We start from the raw sequence: 22138 nt of genomic DNA, 5'->3' as shown, positions 1-22138 counted from the left end.
CCACACTTTGAATTTGGATGTGAGGTTAGAACCATGGGAAAGCTTATTTCCGGGGCTTCAATTTGGACACAAGAATGGCATAAAACGGAGTTCGGATGGGAGAGTTACATCTGTTTGAAGTTTTGGAATCTGTGCTGAAAGCAGGTCCGCTCGAGCGGGAATAGGGACGCTCGAGCGGGATTTTCGGGACAGCAGCTTTAAAATCGGGATTTCTAGATCATTCTTGATATTTTCTTTTCCCCTCTTCTTTCCTCTCATTCTAGGTCCGAAACCCTAGCCCCAAAACCTTGATTTCCTTTACTTTGATCAACAATCCACCATGATTCTTACATCAAGGATGGAGAACAAGAGAGGATCAACACTTTTAACCGATTGGAATTCGGGATTGCGAAGGATTCTTCTCAAAGCTTACTTTTCTTGCTTGGTTCTTGAGGTAGGGGTTCTAATCCACTTCAATACTTATATTGATAGATAGATTTATGGTGTTTTCATTATATAAACGTACAAATTTCCATTTTGAGCATGTAGTGTATGGTATGAGAATTGGGGGTTTTAGGGTTTGTGATGTTGGGAGTTAAATTGGTGGGTTTAAATGATGGATTGGAAATCCTAGATGTAGAATCATTGGGAAAATTGGAATTAAAAGTGATGATTTAAGAAGTTTGATTTTCTTGTTAAAATTCCATATTCTCTTGGAAACCCTAGGTTGATTAATGATGACAACCAATAAATTGGCTCAAGTTGAAAGTAGAGTAATGAAATGAAAGTATTGAAGCATATGTGTTCCAGTTGAATTGGAGTTTGGGAATGTTGGAACTTATGTTTAGAATTTGCGAATGAATCTTGTTATAAATGTTGAAATTCATGCTATCATGTAAAGGAAAATTAGAGAAATAATCTATCAAGGATATAGATGATATGAACTTGGTTTTAGAATGTTGAAATAGGATTCAAAGATTTATTGTGAATTATGTGAAGTTACAAATGGTGTTAATGAACTAAATGATGTTGTACTATGATGAATTATGATTGAATTACGTGACTTGTGTAGGATTAGCTACAAGGATGGACCACGCACCTGAACACAGTGAGTAGTAGTACAAAAATGTATATTTTATCTATTGTTGATAATTATTGTTGCTAATGCTCCGTTCTTTGTAAGTGTTATACGAACATCTATGACAATTGAAATTCAATATGAACTGACATGAACACTGAAAGATTCGCGTACGTCGGTATGATTTTGGAATCCTTTATTCTGTTAATGACAAATATTAACCCTTTGTTATTTATAAGCATCCTTTGTGATTTCTTAAAGGATAAGTGGAACTGATGTTCATTTTCGAAGAATCAGAATAATTGGGAAAACTATGTGAATCCATATAAATCTGAAGTTGTTTGGTTGTGTTACACATGAATGCAAAGGTTTAACATCCTTATGTGACTACATAAGAATATGAATTATTCTATTATGTTAGGCGCACAATAATGACATAATATGACAAGAAAGGCCCTGTTTTCTGATATGTTACGTTATGACTTAATGAATGTTTACAAGTTTACGTATGTTCTAAGCTCAAGTCTGTTACAAGATTACGTATGTTATAAGTCAAGAATGTTACAAGTTAATATATGTGACAAGTTCAAGTATGCACAAGTTTAAGTAAGTTTATAAGTTCAAGTATATACAAGTTTAATATGTTATAAGTTCAAGTATGTTATAAGTTCATGTATGCTACAAGTCCAAGTATGCTATAAGTCTATGTATGTTACAAGTCCAAATATGTTACAAGTATACGCCTGTTACAAGTTCACGTATGTTGTAAATTCAAGTATATTTCAAGTATGGTCTAAGTATGATTTCAGGTAAATTACAAGTCCAAGTATGTTTCAAGTATGGTTTCAAGTATATTACAAGTTCAAGGATGTTTTAGGTATGTTTCATGTATATGTTACAAGTTTAAGTATGCTTCATGCCATTTTCAAGGGCTTTAATGCCAACATGTTTACAAGGGCTTCATGCCATTTTCAAGGGCTTTAATGCCAACATGTTTACAAGGGCTTTATGCCAGTACAAGTTATGAGGCTTTTATGCCATTACAAGTTATGAGGCTTTTATGCCATTACAAGTTACAAGGGCTTTATGCCATTACAAGTTATGAGGCTTTTATGCCATTACAAGTTATGAGGCTTTTATGCCATTACAAGTTACAAGGGCTTTATGCCATTACAAGTTATGAGGCTTTCATGCCATTACAAGTTATGAGGCTTTTATGCCATTACAAGTTACAAGGGCTTTATGCCATTACAAGTTACAAGGGCTTTATGCCAGTACAAGTTATGAGGCTTTTATGCCATTACAAGTTATGAGGCTTTTATGCCATTACAAGTTACAAGGGCTTTATGCCATTACAAGTTATGAGGCTTTTATGTCATTACAAGTTACAAGGGCTTTATGCCATTACAAGTTACAAGGGCCTCGTGCCACATGTTTCAAGGGCCTCGTGCCACCATGTTTTAAAGACTTTATAGTCATTATGTTTATGTTGCAGGATTGGGCCTAAGGCCGTTATGTACTTTGCACAGATTCAGACTAACTATGTGAACTCTGCACCTTTTTATTCATTGATATGAATTATGTTTCAAGTTAAGCATTGGTTTATGTATGTATTACTATTCACTGAGCCAGCTCACCCGCTGTTATGTCTGTTTCTGTAGGTTACCAATCAGGCGGTCAGTCCTAGCCAAGACGCTGCTTCCTTTTGTCAACCTTCATATGTTCAGGCACTGTTTAAGTCTTTCAATTTCTTAAGTTGTCAAGATGTTGGTTTTCTTATGAGTGTCCATCTAAGGTTGTCATATATACCTTTCATGTTTGTCTTTGTATACGCCCGACTGTAGGGCTAAAACTGTAAATGTGTATGTACATACTCTGGGATATAGTTTGGAACTTTATTTATCCGGTATAATGCATGTGATGAATGAGATCCTGGCATGTAGGAGTAGCTCAATGGAGTTTCATTGTTCATTATTATTTTTCTATTTATTTTTAATGCTTCCGTTCAGGCCCCATATGATATATATATATAACAGGTTAAGTGTCCGTTACTGAAGTGGTCATGCCCAAACTTTTAGGGGCGAGTGGTGGGTATGACAATAGTTGCTCTGCTTCTCTTTTGATTTTGATCATTTTGCATTAACATAGAAAAATTAAGGATTTTTTGCCCCTTAATTGATGTGATTATTGTGCTTTTAAATTACGCAATAGGATGGAAGATGACTTTCTAGCAAGTTACTTGATTTCTTTTGGTTCTAAACCTGCAACAATACTAAAATCTTTGAGGTCTACTTTAGGTTTGCATTTCCTTTCATTGATCCATTTTTGTACTTGTTGCTTTTTCTATAATTTAATTAATTTTGACATCATTCTATTTAAGGAAACCACTATGTGGTACACCTATTGGTTATGTTACTCTTTGATCTAGCTTTACAATTTCAAGTCACCAAACAGTCTTTGAACTGTTTTGTTAAAATGTCTAACCCAAAAATGTTTATTTTGAAATGATAAAGAATTAAAAATGTTATACACTTATCAAGTCACCTATTGGTTATGTTACTCTTGGTTTATTTTCTAACTGTAATGTTTAGGACAATTGATTTGGTGATTACACTTGGGTTTATGACAAATCTTTGTTTTGTTACTTGGGTTTTGTTAGAAATGTATTTTTTACAATGTATTCTATTGGATTAGTTTGATCATAAATTATTGTTGTTGCCACTTTTTTCTTCCCATGACTTTCTCAAACAACTAATTTATCATTGGTTTATTGAGTTTCTATCCTCATTTTTATAATTGCTTTTGTAGGTATATCAGGGGCACTATAGGTTAAAGTCAATGGAAGTCACTGCTGAATGCACTCTGCTACCATTGGTTCGCTGCTTCAAGGGTAAGCTTTATCTCCCGTTTGTAGTTTAGGGTGTTTGAGGAAAGAAATACTTGCTACAATTAGGGCTGTGCAAAATACCATTCAATCTGTTAAAACCGCACCAATCCGCATCTATCCGCACCGCTCTAACCGCTAACTGCGGTTTAAACTTTAAAATTTATAATCCGCCAACCGAACCGCTCCGCTCCGCTATAGTTAATACATATATATTTTTTAACCTCCAATGAAATATCAATGTAAAAATGAGTGTGAGAGAGATTTAAGATATGAAATTTATTACAAATTAGTGGTTATATATATGAAACATAGTATGTAAAATTACTTTGTGTTATATATCTAAAACATATGATACAAATTAGTATTATATTTATGCAAATGTAAGATAATTAGTTAGAATATTCTTCAATCCGCCAATCCGCCAAAAACCGCCCAAACCACAATTTGTCAATCCGCTAATCCGTCAATCCGCCATTCGGTTTGTAAAATTACTCTCAAACCGCCCGAATCGCACCGCGCACACCCCTAGCTACAATTATGGACTAAGTTTTTATTGTAATTGAATGGTTTAGAAGTATTCTATATATATATATATATATATATATGTATATGTATACATTTATTTTTTGATTGATGGATACTTGTATTGAAATATGTTTTTTATGCTTAATACTAACTATTTTACCAAAGGTTGTATTCTGATTAATTTTTGTTTTGTTTTCTTGATTTATTGCTTCCCTACCTTTTACATTTGGTTATGCACAGTCTTAGTGAGTAGCAAGCTTATCCAGAACATAATTTTGGATGCTCCTCTAATCCACGGTGGAATGGAAAAAACACATATATAGACATGGAGATTTTGTTTCTTGTTTTTCCTCTCAAGTTCTTTCTCCCATTTTCCACAAACTTTGTCCCAGCTATTTATTTTGGTTGAGTCACAAAGTTGACTGTCTTTTAGCCAAACTAGAAATTAGACAAATCTGGGATGCAAGGAAGTGATACATGCGGCTGCATTTCTTTAGAATTATTGATCTATTTTTAGCTTATCTCCTTTCTGTCTAAATTGGAGAGTGGTTTTTGACAATTGGATTGGCAACAAAACTGCATGAGCCTTTATAGCTGGTAAATTACCAATGTTATTATTTTTTCTAGTTTTCTATTTAAGAATTCTTATTCTAGAAGTCAAAGTCAAGTCTCTAAAAGTCTAGTTTTCTATTTAAGAATTCTTATTCTAGAAGTCAAGTCAAGTCTCTAAAAGTCTAATTTTCTATTTAAGAATTCTTATTCTAGTTGGAGTAGGAGCCTCGATAGCTTGTAAATACCAATGTAATTCTTTGGGCCTGTTTGGTAACGTTTACGTTTTCAGTTTATATTTAAAAAAAAATTATAAATTGGTTTTTGTTTATTTTTAGAAAAACATAAACTACAAACGCATTTTGTTTAGACAAAATGTTTAAAAAATTTTAAAAATATAAAAAAAAAAGTGAGAAATGGAAAGTGGTGGCGGGTGGTGGGTGGTGACGAGTGGTGGCGGGGGAAGACCAAACCAAACAAAACCAAACCAAGCCTTAAATCCCATCAAATGGGGTCGCCTACATGAATCCTTCTTCTCCACGCGGCGGAAGACGGTGGTGGAAAATGATGACGAGTGGTGGTGGCGAAAGACAGTGGTGGAAAATGATAGCAGGTGGTGGGTGATAGTGGCACAAGACAGTGGTGGAAAGTAGTGGCAAGTGGCGGATGGGTGGGTGGTGGTGGCAGAAGACGGTGGTGGAAAGTGGCGGGTAGTGGCAAGTGGCGGGTGGTGGCGGCGGAAGACGGTGGTGGAAAGCGGTGACGGGTGGATGGATGGTAGTGGCAGGTGGGTGGTGGCGGGTGGTGGTGGGGGTGGGTGGGTGACGGTGGCGGTTGGTGGGTGGTGGCGGGTGGGTGGTGGTGGTGGTGGCGGCGACGAGTGGGTGGTAGGTGGCTGGTGGGTGGTGGGTGGTGAGTGGTGGTGGTAAGTGGTGGTGGGGGGTGGGGGGTGGTGGCGAAAGACGGTGGTGGAAAATGGTGGCTGGTGGTGGCTAGTGTTGGGTGGTAAAAAAAAAAACTCAAAACGGAAACATATTTTTTGAGTTTACATTTTTTGTCCAAATTTATAAACTGAGACCACTAATTTATAAATAAAAAATTTACCAAACAAGTTTTTATTTGAGTTTTTAAAATTTTTGTAAATATAAACTGAAAACGTAAGTGTTACCAAACGGCACCTTTTAATTCAATGGAGAGCCTATGTTACATAATTCGAAAAGCTATTGAAGTTCTTTTGTCAATTGTGTGATGCAATTTCAATCCTAGGTTTGATTCAAGCTTGTGGGAATCTAGGTTTGATTCAAACTTACTCTACCCAGAACCAAACTTGTTTTACCCCTTCCTTTCAACCATAAGAAAAAAATATACTCATTCCCTAGTTAGTGTTCATGGTATTGTTCACAGGATCCCTAATTAGTGTTCATGGGTATTGTGGAATAGTTGATAATATAATCGGTATATGTATTGTTTTTTTTATATACAGGGTATAGGTTGCATTAATAATGGAATAAATACAACTGGTCAAGAAATTAATTAAGAAATACTTAATAAAATTTAGCCTAGCATAAAGAACTTCAGAAGTGATTATGGAACCTGATTAGATGATCTATTTTTATAATAATTTGTTGACTATAAGGGAAGAGGCTAAATGTCTTGCCACTTACTCAATTGCCTCCTTTAAGACAGTTCATTTTTACTTAACAAAAACAGTAGTTATACAAATTTCCAAGCTAGAATATATTCTTTTGTCAAAACATGAAGGATGACCAACCTACTTATGATAGGTAAGGTTAAGGAGGACCTTTCTTGTTGTGATCACGTTATTATGTTACTGTTTATTGGTAGCATGTTCGTTACTGCTACAATTTTTAAATTACCCTGGTGGGTTAATTTGTGGAGAGGATCGGTTCCTTGGAAGAGTGTTTAGAGACTTTTCTATATGGCATAACTGACGATTGTTTTTGGTTGTTTGACTATTGCTCACTGTGTAGGATGACAATTGTTTCTTTTGTAAAGTGCTTTGAAAATTTATGAAACTATCCAAAGGAGGAGGAAGACCAATCCAGTTTGGAAAGTAGTTCAGGCAATCAATATCATTTTCTCTAATTTTATCGTACTTATATTTATACTAATGGTTGTTCAGCTTGATCATAACGATTTATATGTAGTTTCTAATAATAATAAAAATTATTTCATGTAGTCCCCGCAACAATATCCAAATGTGGAATGTGGGTTTTATGTAATGAGGTATATGAAAGACTTCATTAGAGAACAAAGCATCCTAAGAAAACAAAGTGTGAGAAAAATTCTAACTTTTATTACTATATTATATTCATGGTACTTTGTACATCTTTTTCACTATCTAATTATTTCTAAATAACCTCTTCCAGTTCAACGGAAAGAAGACATACATAGAAACCGAACTTGATGAAGTGCGAGTTGAATGGATTAACTTCGTCTTAAAGAATATGAGTTAAAATCCAACATGTAAGTATGATATAACTTTTGTTCTTTAAATTGCTAATAAACAATTTCTTTAGTTGGTGAGGAATACATATAGTAATTCCAGTTTTTGACTCGTCACTTGTTGTATTCCTGACTCGGGTCTGTATGGCCTCTAAATGTTGGTCATTGCCATTTCTCTTTATTCCTCCTTAAATTTGGTTATTTGGGCGTGTTGGGTGTGTTTGGAACAAGTTGGTCACATAGTTTTCAAAACTTGTGTTACCCAGATTTTTGATCTTCCGTTCGAGCGGCCTTTCTTGCGCTCAAGTGAGATTTGCAAACTCTCAGTACTTTGCACGTCTGCAAACGTACTGGAGTGGTGTTTTTTACGCTTGAGCATCGTTTCCTACGCTCGAGCGGGTTGGCGCTCAAGCAAACTTTCTTACGCTCGAGCAGTCTACCTGTTGTCTACAAAAGTTCTGGATGTGTGTATTCTACGCTCAAGCGGCCCACTTTTGCTCTCGAGCATCAACTGTTCCACTTGAGCGGACTGTCCGTATATCAGATCGCGAAAGTGACATTTTATATCACTTTTTCATCCTTCTCTCTCTCTAAAACTTTCTAGAAACCTAAATCTAGACTCTCTCTCTCTCTAAAACACACACTCTCTCTATATATATATTTTGGCCTAGATCCTTTGATCTCTTCACCCTAATGTCCTTGGAAAAAAGTTAGAGCATCTTGAAAGCTCCATTTTGATCCAATTGAAGTGTGGTTTCGGCGTCATTGAAGTTTCATCCTTGCTCCATTGATCTTCTAGTCTTGTGGTAGGGATTTTCTACGCTTTCATATGGTTTTTAGCTTAGTTATTTGTCTTTGTGTAACAATGGTGGGATTTGGGAGTAGTTTGAACAAACCTAGGGTTTGGGTGAAATGAAAAGAGGGGTTTTTGGTGGAAGTGAAATAAATGAACATGGGGTTTGAAAATGAAGTCATGTTGTGTCAAAATGGTTAATTTTGGTACTTGGATTGATATTTTGAAGAAGGGTATTTTTTCCCTAAAATGATTATCATATTTATTTTGTATAAATAGTTGAAATTGGTGTTGTAAACATGGAATTGAGCGAGTATTGAAATAGAAGGTGGAATTGAGTATGCATTACTTTATACCTTTGGAAATTTTGAATAAATTATCTATCTTGAGATTGTGTATCTGTTTAGAAATATTTGTATTGGGCTATCGGTGGAGGATAGCTTTGATTGTTGTAGAAATGGCATGTGGATTAGGTGAATTGAAACTAATCTTTTGTTGATTGTCATTGAATATAACTATGTTTAAATACATTGTATATGTATGATTGTTTGGGAGGAGAAAGGGGATTGACTCCATTATTTGAGAGAAGAAAGGGGATGAACTCCATTATAATTAAGCTGGCCAGAGTGTCCTGGGTAAAAGTCTTGAAATTTATACATAGGTGCCGATCCCGCAGACGAAATATCCGTAAAATGGCACTTTAAAGTGTTTGTGTGGTGATTGTGGAATTGTAGAACCTTTGAGCTGTAGTCTCATTTGGTTATGAAAAAAATAATGAAAGTGACTCATGAATTGAGAGGAATAAATGAACCGGAAATGAATTGAAGGAAAATGGATCAAGAATCGGATTTGGTATCTTATGAATATATGAATTTACGAATGTTATACCACAAGAATTGTAAATGCACATTGTACTTATATCTCTGCTAAACCTCATATATTGTGATAGATTATTCTTGCTGGGCTGTGGCTCACCCTATTTGGGAAAAACATTTTCAGGTATTAATTGCATGCCTAGGCAATAGCATTTGAGGGACTTTTGGGAAGCAATAGCTTCTTTGTTTTGTATCTTTTTGTATAGCCCAAGGCTTTAATTGTATGAGCTAGTCTCTCTTTTGCTGTAACCAAGCCAAGACTTGGAAAGATGTAAGCATATAGGGCATTTATTTATGTTAAACCTTTTGTACTATTTATGTTATGAAATGAAAGAATATTATACTCTGATTTATGCTATCATTTATACGTGCTTATGGGTTATATTTATTGTGTACTTTTGGGTGCGTTACAATACACAATCACTTCAAGATTTCAACTAGGTTGGTACCAAGAAGAATACACAATCACTTGCTAGCAAATACCTCAAAGTTGGTGAGGAACCAACAAAAAGAAACAAACAACAATAGACACAATGTAATAAAAACAACCTCCACCCCACCAAGCAGCCCAAACACCAATTTAATAAAAACAACACCACCACTGGAATTTCTTGCATTGGAGGGGGTGGTTGAAATGTTATGTATGCTGAACTTAGGTAGCCTTTGTTTTTTTGCGTGTTTGTTTATAATTTGTTTGGCTTGAGGCTTGTCTGCTATTGAATTAGAACCTCACCAATTTTCTATTGTTGTTTTGGATTATGCACATGATTGGTCTTGCTATGGGTGTCAACATAGTTGGGATGTCTGGCTTTAATAATGATGCAATTTAAATTCAAAATTACATCTTGTATGTCTTTTTCTCATCAATAAATTCTCTTTTGATGGTAAAAAAAAGTAGCAAAAAATACATTGAGTATCCAATTTTTATTCTTCTTTCACATGTGCCACTATCCAGAAATTATTTTGTAGTCAAAGTGCATAAAACATAATAATCACATTTCTCAATTATTTTAATCCAAACACACATCTTTGTGAATTTCTTGCCTTTATTTTGCCTTAAGCCAAAAATTATTTCTAAAGAAGAGGCAAATTTTGCCTCTGAATTAATTTATGTTTTCATTTTTTAGGTTAGAAAATTGCTTGGAGAGATGCAAAATATGGTCAAAGAATTCAATGACTTTGTGCTTCAAGTTTTTTCATTTTTCCAATATATGTAATCACAATTAATTTTTTTTATTAATTTCTTTATATATAACTTTGAACATTCAATTTTCATTTATGACATTATTCAATTCAATATGTGATCGTGATTCAAAGGATAGTATATAGTATGTATCACATTCTTCACATACGTAAAAAAATAATATTATCATTCTTCAAATATGTTGAATCTTTTTTTAATCACGCATTAACTGTGATGAGAAATGCATATAACATGCGATCTTATCTCATTATTAATTACATGTTTTATTAAATATTAATCACGCTTAAAATATGTGATCTAAATATTTATTATCACAGGTTTTATTAGTTATACATCACACATAAAAGATATCATCTAAATGTTTATTATTACATGTAAAAAGTGTGATCTAAATATTTATTATCACATGCATAACGTGTGATGGAATCATCCTTTAATGACACCCAAAATGTGATTAAAAATGACCATTTTTAATCACACTCCCAAAGATCACACGTTGACAAAACTTAAAACGTGTGATTAAATGACATAAATCACACATAAAAAGTGTGATCTACTTATGATTTTGTAGTAGTGAAAAAAAGTCCAATTTTTAATTTTTAATTTTTTTTTGGAAAAAATGTATAAAAAATAAAAAGTTAATGTTATCTAAATAAATAAAAAAAATTAATAATTTGACTTTTTTTTTTAAATTGCAAAAATAGACCTAAGTTTTGCTATCTAACTAAGAAAAATTATATACTCTCAATATTATTCAAATTAAAAATACGAACATAATACTAGTAAACACATGTATTTGGAAATTTTACAATACATTATGACTTTTTTTTTATCAGCAAAAGAGAAACTTTATTGATAATTAAAAGAGATACATAATAATCCATCAATAAAGAAAAGAAAAGTGCAAGAAGTATGATAGCTAAAAATACTCATTCCAACTAAGTTGGCGCCAGTATGAAAGCCTAATCATATGATAGCATCAAGCCAAGTTTGGTAAGGAACCAAACAGAAACAAAGAGAAGGGGAGAGGAAAAAAACAACCCAACCAAATACAAATACACACCCAAACCTGAACCCACCAAGAACAGGCCACCCAAAAAATCAGAATACCACACACTGCTAAATGTACAATGACAGTTGAGCAAAGTGCTGTGAGGTCTCCACACTGGTATCCAAATCCAACAGCAAAGGGAACAACTGCTAGTAGCAATCAGCAACACAAACCAACTAGCACAACCACCTCAGAAGCAACTACGAATAAGACCCAAATTGGAGATGAAATCATGAACTGAATACATGCTAGCAATGTGATGGTTCTTTACCCAGTAAGCCACTCTGACTTTGATTAATTCGCATAAAGCCTCCAAATTTGGTTGAGGTCCCCTAAATAAGCAATCATTTTTGTGCCTCCATAATGACCACACCACTGCAATAGGAATGGCATTCTAGATCCTGAGTTCGTTCTTCCTAAACTTGAAACCAAAATGAAGCAACTCATTTATAGAGCTAGGTAAAACCCATTGAGATTGTCACGCCCTAAGTTGTTAATAACTCCAAAACATTACCAAAAGCCTTTAATTTCAGTCCATTTTTTTTAACAAATATCTATCACCCTTGAGTAATAGAAACATAATAATACATATTCTCTCTCGTAATGAATACAACAATAATAATATTACATGCCAAGCTTCCGCTACGGAGTTACAAATAAATAATTACAAACATCAATATACAGAATTCATTTCTTTCACATCTACTGTGAAATTACACATAAAAGATACATGAACTTCTTAACTCTCCAACCAATCATTCTGAATTCTCTTCCTGTAAGAAAAATGAAACAACAAGGGATGGGCACAATTGCCAGTAAGAATCTTATAGTTCCATAACAATAATTAACACATAGATAGAAATGATAATGCATACAGGGTGATACCATATAGTAAGGTGGTGTTTGTAATTTCAAAATATCATACGTAAAGTACATTTTTCTCAAAATTTATTTGAGTATTTAAGGAAAGCCGTTAGCCATAAAAATTATCCATTATCATTAGAAAACCATAAATCCTTTTTGAAAACAAATATGTTTAAGGAACATCATCATTTTTAATTTATTAACCAATTCCAAAATATTCCTCATTTAATTTTCATTTTTAATATTCCTTTTTTTATTTCCAGTTTCCCTTTTTACTAATTACATTTATTATAACTCCATAACCTCAAGTTCAAGTTCCCTTAATACTAAAAAACAACCTCCACACACTCTATTCCCACCTGTTTATTCATATTTGTTGTAACCTCTTAATGTAGAAATCCAAATCTCCTTTACATTCAATAACAATTCTCCTACACTCAACTCCTACTTGTCTAACAAATATATCACATCCACACTTGCATTATCAATTATAATTCATTATATCACAAGCATAATAAATCTTTTTAATTCGATTTCTCAATTATTTACAAACAAAACTCATAATCCGTCCTTATAGTTACAAACAATCCGGTGAATTCATTATCACCAACCCCTTATCTCGTTACTATTTCATTATCCATTATTTTCAAATAATTTCTATATACATTTCCCCTCCCATACCAAGGTACACATCAAATTGTAGTTTCATAAGTTCATCACAAGTCACACATATTATCACCAACTTAACATATTTCTCAACACATTCCACCTTTTGCCGACTTGATACGGCGGGATGGCAAGCACCAAATTCATAACACTTTTCATCTTTTGTCGACTATTATACGACGGGAAGTGCACTCCCAAAAACTATTTTCTCAAAAACTATATTTTTCCAAAAACTATGGGTTCGTTTGGTTTGTATTTCTGAAAAATTTTTGGGAAATTTTTTTTACAAATAAGTTTTTAAAAGTAATCAAACCAAACAAATTTTTTCAATTTTTTTTTTCAAAACTTGTAAACCAAACAAGTTTTCCAAACAAATCTCTCTCTCACACACATCAAATCAATCACTTTTTCCAAAACTGTCTCTCAAAATAATTTTCCAAAACATCTTTTGAAAAAAACCAAACCAAACAACTTTTCGTACTTTTTATCTCTAAAACACATCTCTCAAACACAAACCAAACATATCCTATGTTTTTCCACATTTACCGACTGTCATACAGTAGGATGTGGACCCTCAAAAACATTTTCAACTTTAAAATCATCCCTATATTTGTCGACTATTATACGGTAGGGAGTGAGCACCCAAAACATAACTCAACTCAACCCAAAACAACTCAACTCAACTCCACACAACACAACCCCACCAAACTCAACACAACTCAACCAAATTCAACACAACTCAACTCAACATAATTTAACATAACTCAATACAATTCAACATAACACAATAAAATTCAGCACAAACCAAGTCTATACCTTCAATACAATTAGGCATAATTCAATACAAACTCTTAAACATTCACTTCATCATTTCATCAAAACTCACGTCATCCATACCATTAGTAATTTCTTCCCCCGAGTTTGATTTCATATTATAACATAATTTAAAATATTATCATTAAGAGTTCAATCGCAACTTTTACATAAATCTTCAAACTCTTTAAAACTTTCGATCAAACTTGTACATGTCTAATCCAACACCTTAATTTCATCATACTACTTTCAATTTAAGCAAAACCATCATCTATCTTCATGAACCCAACTAGGATTTTTACGAGAAATTAAAGCTCTTCACAAAACACATTTTATTCCAACCCTACTATTGCTTATACACCCAAACTCATGACCCCAAATCATAACCCAACAAGTAAACCCCAACTCTTCAATCCCTAAACCACCCAATCTCATGATTTATTCATAATATGCTAAAAAAAAAAAAATTCATTTATATAAGGAAAAGACCACAAATCTATCCATAAATGAGAATATTGAAGGAGAACTAGAAATCCCTGCCTCTTAAAGCAAGGAGATGACAACCTAAAAATCACAGGCAACGAAACTACAAACTATTTGGATCAAAAGGAAACTCTTGACGAGATCTACAATCTTTCTCAAAGTACTAAGGTGAAAAGATCACTCTAGGTGAGTAGATCTAAAGATCTTAGATGAAAAAGTTTGAGTTTAGAGAGAGAGAAGAGAACTCACAATGTAAGGTGAGAAAAGAAGAGAAAAAATGAAATAAACAAGTGTTTAGAGTCTATTTATAGTAGCAAGGTAATAATAGAACAATAGTCCCAAAGCCAAATGAAAAGAACAAGTCAGAAATCTCTAAAAAGTAGGCCCTAAATCGACCCAAAAATCTAAAAATTACACACAGGGGTCAACCCTTAGGACAGAGGTGTCGACCCTTTCGAAGAAATGTTGAGACACTAATGTGTGCAGTAAACAAGGGTTGACCCTTGCAACCAGAGGTGTCGACCCTTTATTTTAGAAGGCAATCCATAACAAGACAACAAAGGAAGGGTCGACCCTAGGGACTCAGGTGTCGACCCCAAAAACCAGCAGAGGCGCTAAGAGTAAGGCAATAAGGTGGTGTTGATCCCCAGGACGGCAAGTGCTGACCCTAGAACAAATTTTCGAAGTTTTCAAAGAACTTTTCAACGTGAACAAGCGTGAACGAACAATCCAAACAAGTTTAAATTGAATTGTACTCCTCCAAAACTAAGATACAACAACTCCAAAGACTCCCAAAATGAAAATGAGGGAATTAAATACACTCTCCAATAGATTAAAAGATACAAGTGTTACAGAGATCCCCACTAATCAATTACAACAGACCATTTCTTCCAAGCAAAGGGGTAGAGCAACAAAATAGATTTTCAGGCTCAGTCATACAAAACAAACACAAAGAAACAGAATTATGACTATTATTTTGGTTATAATGCAAAAGATCTTTGGTTATAATTGTGTATTTTTTGTTATAATTTTTGTTGTAATAACTGAAATATGATTTAATTATATTTAATTATGACACTTGTGATAAAAAAATACCACAAATGCTATAATATGCAAAGGAAAATGATATACAAGTCAACTTTCTCAACCCATTTTGTAGACCAAATGATATGTAATGATATTATTGGTTGATGATTAAGGAAGATATGAGAAAGAGAGTGTAGCCTTAGATATCCTAATTAATTATCACATTATTGGGCTTGAAAAATGAGTCTAATTTTCAGACTTGAATAACAATGGCCACATAGGTAAATGTACACACCCCATTTGTGTGTATAGCAACATTACCCCTTCTCAAAACATATTAAATTTAAATTTACAAAAAAATTAATCACCGATACTAGATATCATGAAGAGTATTCCATAAATATAATTATGAAAGATTTTTAACCCTTATATTACATATGTAACAAGTTACAATGTATAATATAAGGATAGAAATTCTTTGGTCATGAAGTATTTTTTATAAAACCTAATTTCAAAATCAAAATATGTAGACAATAGCTCTATTCTCGACAAACTCTCTCTGCTGTTCAGTCACATGTGATAATTAACAAGGAAGGAAGTATTTCACAAATCGAGTATGTGATGGGTCACGGGTACTTTCTCGTTTGGTCCAAAGTGAGTGAATAATCCGAATAGAGCTCTTGTCGTAGTCGTTTTTACCGGAAAACTCCAAAACAAAATATGCTGAGATTTGTTTGGCTTCGCTTTTGATTTGATTTTATTTTTTAATCATTTGCTATTGAGTCAGTGCGTTTTATCTTCTTCACGGGTTCATCTTATTTCCTCACACGTGAACTCCCCCATTTCTAGTTCCTCTAACCTGCTTTCCTCTATTTGTTTGGAGTTGTTCAAATTATCATCCTACTTTGAATCCTTGAAAGATTTCTAAGATCAAATCCTAAGATCATATTAACGATCTTGATAGCTTAATATATATCTTAAATGTTCATAAACATTTTTAGATGATGATATACCAAATAAGCTTAAATTACATCAAAAGGAAGTGGTATTATTGGAAAAAATATAATACATCGGGCTAGCATTGTACTCCAACAGCTTTGCTATCTAACTTAGAAAAATTATAACAATGTATTTGGGAAATTCATCAATACACCCTTCCTTTTGGGTAGGTATCGTATGCTCTAATTATAATATGGGTATAAATGCACATTTGAAATTTGTTTAAAATACAGATTGTCTCCCGTGATTTGAAAAATTACAAATACTTCATTGTTAGAATTTTTTATTTAACAAAATTAATTAAAAAAATAAAATTCATAATCGCTCTACTATAAAATAATAAAATTATCTAACTATTTAATTGAAACATTTTTTTTTAATATTATTAAAAACTATTAATTAACTTTATAATTTATTAATAAAAAGATAATTTGTTATGAAATTACAAACATCAGGAAGTGGAATATAATTTTCAAGACCACTAGAAGCGATTTGTATTTTAATCAAACATCAGGAGATGTATTTGTAATTTACCCTTATGATATTTATGATTTTTTGTCACGAACTATTGTGATTTTAGTTATAACTTGATTATAACTTATTATGATATTAGTTATGACTATTGTGATATTTGTTATGCCCATTATTTTAGTTATTATTCAAAATGCATTTGGTTATATGCTTTATGTATATTGTTTGGATATGGATTTTTTTATTCTTTTTATTTTTATTTATGCCTGAAATAGGATTTAACTATAACACTTGTGACAATTAATATCACAAATGTCATAACTTGTATATTGGTTTTGTTTGCTACAACTTTTAAAATAGATGATAGTTTATAGCCTAACAGATTATAAATTATAGATTTAATCAGAAGTTATTTTTTGTTTGGTATAACTGTTAGATTGTAAATTTAATTTATTGAGTAGTATTTGTTAAAAAATCTATGATGTAGCTTTTTGTTGCATAAATGCCTTTTCTACCACTAACTTTTTTAATTTTTTTTTTTTTTTTTTTTGGGGGGTTCAGATCTTCACCCAGCCAACGAGCCCGCCGGACTGATCTTCATGATCTTGACCCATCGCCATTGTCCTAAACGATCTTGACTCATCGCCGTCGCTATCGCCATCGCCAAACAAGGTTGTGATGATGGACTGATTGTTGAATCCACATACTAATATTTGCTATCGCCATCGCCATAAACGATCTAAAATAGTTTTTCTTAAACTAGAATTCACAGTCTCTGTTAAAAAATCAGCACCAAACACCCCCATTGTACACACCTCATTTGTGTATTGCATGACCCTTTCTCAAAATATATTAAATTAAAATTTACAAAAAATTAAAATAAGTAGACAAGATTAAATTTAAATCTACATTCCACACTTTATTTTCTAAAGTAAATTTTGGTTAAAGTCTCCACTGGCAAAATCACTTTAGTTTAAAAGTTAAAAAATTACTAAAAAAATTAAAAAAACTAACAACCTATTCAAAAAAGTCAAATATTTCACTTTCTCTTTACGTTTTATATATCATTTTATAAAAGATTAGTTTTTTTTTTACATCATATTTTAATAAAAAAAAATTAAAAAATTAATAAAAAATCTATTTCCAAACGAAGGCCTAAATAAATAGAATTATTGATACTCCAAAGTTTGAACTCAAGAAGACCATCACCAACACATCATCATCTTCCCACAATATCATCTCCTCTTTTCCTCAACTTTTGTCCCTCTCCATCCATCCCTACCCCAAGCTCCTCCATGGAAGAACCCTCCTCATCACCACCTCAAAATCTCAAAACCTATCAAATAACAGCTTCTTCGATTTCATATACCAAATCCATCTCCACCACCATTTCATCGACATTCCTCTTCAAACCCTGCACAACACCACCCATCTACATCCTCCGCGACGTCTCACTAATCGCCAATCCGTCTCAAATCTTGGCCATTGTTGGCCCTAGTGGTGCCGGAAAATCCACATTACTTGACATTTTAGCAGCTAGAACTTCACCTACAAATGGCACTCTTCTTCTCAATTCTTCTCCCCTCATCCCTTCCTTATTCCGTAAGTTCTCAGCTTATGTCCCTCAACATGATGCATGCCTTCCACTTCTCACTGTCTCCGAAACCTTCGCTTTCGCTGCTTGCCTCTTAAACCCTAAAACCCCTGATGTTTCCTCCATTGTAGCATCTCTTCTCTCTGAGCTAAGATTAACCCACTTGGCACACACTAGGCTCGGTCATGGCCTCTCAGGGGGTGAGCGTCGACGCATTTCAATAGGTCTAAGCCTCTTGAATGACCCTGCTGTGTTACTTCTTGACGAGCCCACTTCAGGCCTTGACAGTTCTTCAGCCTTCAATGTAATGCAGACCCTCCGATCAACGGCTGAATCGCATCATCGCACAGTGGTTCTGTCTATACACCAGCCTAGCTTCAAGATCCTCTCCACCATTGACAGAATTCTCTTGCTGTCAAAAGGAACTGTTGTGCATCACGGTACACTTTCTTCACTTGAAGCTTTTTTACTGTCCAAGGGCTTCACAGTCCCTCCACAGCTTAATGCTTTGGAATATACCATGGAAATACTAAACCAGCTCAGTAAGAGTAAACCCATTGGACCACAATCACTTCCTTCACTACCCAACGATTCTACAACTTCTCTTGCTGATAGTGACAAAAGACAGATCAAATATAAGAGCTCAAGGGTTCATGAAATTGTCACTCTGTACAACAGGTTTTGGAAGATCATCTACAGAACAAAACAGCTGCTACTGACAAACACATTGCAAGCTCTTGGGGTGGGTCTGGTTTTAGGAACTATATACATCAATATCGGTTTCGACAAGAAAGGGATTGAGAAGAGACTAGGCCTCTTTGCCTTTACTCTCACCTTCCTTCTCTCCTCCACAACTGAAACTCTGCCCATTTTCATCAGTGAAAGGCCAGTACTACTGAGAGAAACCTCAAGTGGGGTTTATAGGATATCATCATATCTTATTGCCAACACACTTGTTTTCATGCCATACTTGCTGGCAATTGCTGTTGTGTACTCAGTTTCAGTCTATTTCTTGGTGGGTCTTTGTTGTACATGGCAAGCTTTTGCATACTTTGTTATGGTTATATGGGTCATAGTCTTAATGGCCAATTCATTTGTTCTGTTCTTGAGCTCTCTGGCTCCAAATTTCATCGCTGGAACTTCACTGCTGACAATCCTTCTCGGCTGCTTCTTTCTATTCTCCGGCTACTTCATATCAACAGATAGTTTGCCTAAGTACTGGTTGTTCATGCACTACATGTCTATGTATAAGTATGCCCTCGATGCCCTTCTCATCAATGAGTACTCTTGCCTTGTATCGAAGTGTTTGATATGGTACGAAGAGAACAAGACATGCATGGTCACTGGAAGTGATGTGTTGCAAAGGAGAGGGCTCAATGAAAGGCAGAGGTGGACCAACTTCTATATCATGATTGGATTCTTTGTGTTCTATCGTGTGCTTTGGTTAATGGTTTTGATCAGAAGGGTTTCAAGGTCCAAGAAGTGAACCCATTCTCATAATCATCAATTCGCACATATTGTAAGTTTGTAGCAAGGAAATATTTCACAAATCCAGTATGTGATGGGTCACAGGTACTTCTGGTTTGGTCCAAAGTGAGTGAATAATCCGAATAGAGCTCTTCTTGTTGTCGTTTTTACTGAAAAACTCCAAAACAAAATATGCTGAGATTTGTTTGGTTTTGCTTTTGCTTTTTTATTTGTTTATTTATTTTTTATCGTTTGCTATCTGAATCAGTACTTTTATCTTCTTCACGGGTTCATCTTATTTCCTCACACGTGAACTCCCCCATTCCTACTTCCTCTAAACTGCTTTCCTTTTTTGTTTGATTGTTCAAATTATCATCCTATTTGCAATCCTTCAAATACTTCTAAGATCAAATCCTAACATCCTATCAACGATCCTCATAGCTTAATATATATATATATATATATGTTAAATGTTCATAAACATTTTTAGAAGATGGTATACTAAATAAGCTTTAAATTACATCAAAACGGAAATGAAGTTATAGTAATAATTATGATACGCTCATACCGTAACACTTTCCACTCTACGGTCGTAGTATGTAAAAGAAAGGGCAGGCCTTAGGAGCGTGTGCACACATCATGTGCGCGTGCATAGAAGTTACAATTTATGAATAAAAACTTGCATTTGGTAGACTTTTATAATTATGATTTGAGAGTATAAATTGCATTTTGAGTTTGTGAAATTTGAAATTATGATTTGAGTGTAGAAAATTTGTTTGGTGAGAGTTTTGAAAATAGTTTTGAAAAGAGTTTTGAATTGAGTAGGAAATATTTGATGTGACATTTGATATTTGATACAAAAACTTACAACTCATAACCAAACATACAACTCAAAATTATTTTAAAATACATAAAAAATTTTAAAAAATGCAAAAAATATTTTTTTCGAATATATAAAACTTAACATATCAATTGCAAAAAAAAAAAAAAAAAAATTACTATTCCGGTCAACTGGCCGAACGACCAGCCGGACAACCGGTTAGGCCAAATTTTGAAAAAAAAAATTGAAAAACACGTCTGTCAAAATAGAAAATCACGCCTCAGACAAGATATTTTCTGCAGAGTTTTGGAAACATCATTTGAAAACTCTAACCAAATATCATACTTGAATTAAGGTGTAAAATCGTGATTTGAAATCACAACCAAACAGAGAAATAAAAAACTTTCATATTTGTAGAGTTTTAAACAGTTAAATCAATTTCATTTTTTTCGTTTTCAAATTCATCAATTATTAGGAATAATTTGAAATCAACAGTTACAGAAGGAGTCAAGGGCATCTCTGAGGTCGGCAATCATAGAAGGGTTCTTTAAGAATAAAAAAAAATTATGACAAAACTATTCATAATAAGTGCCTCTTACACGTTATATAATAGTATAGATAGATAAACAACTTTGTTTGAATAAAATTGTCATAAATTATTTTTAAATGGGTTTTTGTTTTTCTTTATTGAATTTTTTTTTCTTCATATTTTAGTTAATTTTTTTTTTTATTTTATATTTACGTCAAGATTAAATACATCTAAAAAAGTAAGAAAAAAATTAAACATGAAGAAAAAATCACTAAAAAGAAACGAAAGCCCAAACCAAAATCCACCCAGGTTTTTGTTCAAATTTTTGTTTATTTTAGTAATTTTTTAAAGTTTTTTTAGTCAATTTATTCTAGTTTTTTAAATGCATCTTAGTTAGGTGCATCCAAAAAGTACAAAAAAAAATTAATGAAAATATGAATCAAAAAATGTACTAAAAATAAACAAAAATTAATGTAAAAATAATTTTTGAAAAACCAAACCAAGTAGACATAGTGGGTGTTTGGGAAGTGGGTTTTTATGTAAGTTTTTTTAGTTGTAGGATATTATTGGAGAAATTTTTTTTGGTATTTGCGAAAGATAGTTGGGTTTTTTTGTGGTTTGATGTTGAGAGGGTAATTTACATGTAAATTGGGTCGAGCTGGGTAATGGACCATTCTGTGCGCCACAGTAAGAAGGGCTGAGTAAAAGGGGCCTTGTAATTAGTCCGATCCAGATGAGCCTTGCAGATAGCCCGGTCCGAAAGAGCTTGGTGGTTAGCTCGGTCACCACGGTCGGTGCGGTGACAGTTAGCTCGGTCAAACCATCTTGAGCCGAGGTATTTTTGGCTTCTACTCAAGACTTTGCTGTTGAGTAGCTCGGTCCAAGTATGCTATGGTTAGCACGGTCTACAGGCAATCGAGGTACAACTGCACGAGAACATAGCTAGCGTGGCGTTGTGCATTGGAGCACCAAGCTTGGTTACCTCGGTGTTAAATGAAC

General features: G+C 33.6%; 1 protein-coding gene across 1 annotated transcript; it reads left to right on the top strand.

The window, feature by feature from the left end:
- Nucleotides 1-17910: 17910 nt before the first annotated feature.
- LOC114272872 (ABC transporter G family member 8) lies at nucleotides 17911-20075 on the top strand. The gene has a single exon (XM_028214577.2). The coding sequence runs from the start codon at nucleotides 18025-18027 to the stop codon at nucleotides 19807-19809; it is 1785 nt and encodes a 594-aa protein (XP_028070378.2). The 5' UTR covers nucleotides 17911-18024; the 3' UTR covers nucleotides 19810-20075.
- Nucleotides 20076-22138: the final 2063 nt, after the last annotated feature.

This window comes from Camellia sinensis, chromosome 1 (assembly GCF_055761805.1).
Source record: "Camellia sinensis isolate YWXY chromosome 1, ASM5576180v1, whole genome shotgun sequence".
Classification (NCBI taxonomy): Eukaryota; Viridiplantae; Streptophyta; class Magnoliopsida; order Ericales; family Theaceae; genus Camellia; species Camellia sinensis.
The sequence above is the reverse complement of the archived record's forward strand: the minus strand, read 5'-3'. Positions and strand labels throughout refer to the sequence as shown.

Excerpts from the sequence above, each read along its gene's own strand:
- LOC114272872 (XM_028214577.2), top strand. The coding sequence starts at position 18,025 with ATGGAAGAACCCTCCTCATCACCACCTCAAAATCTCAAAACCTATCAA.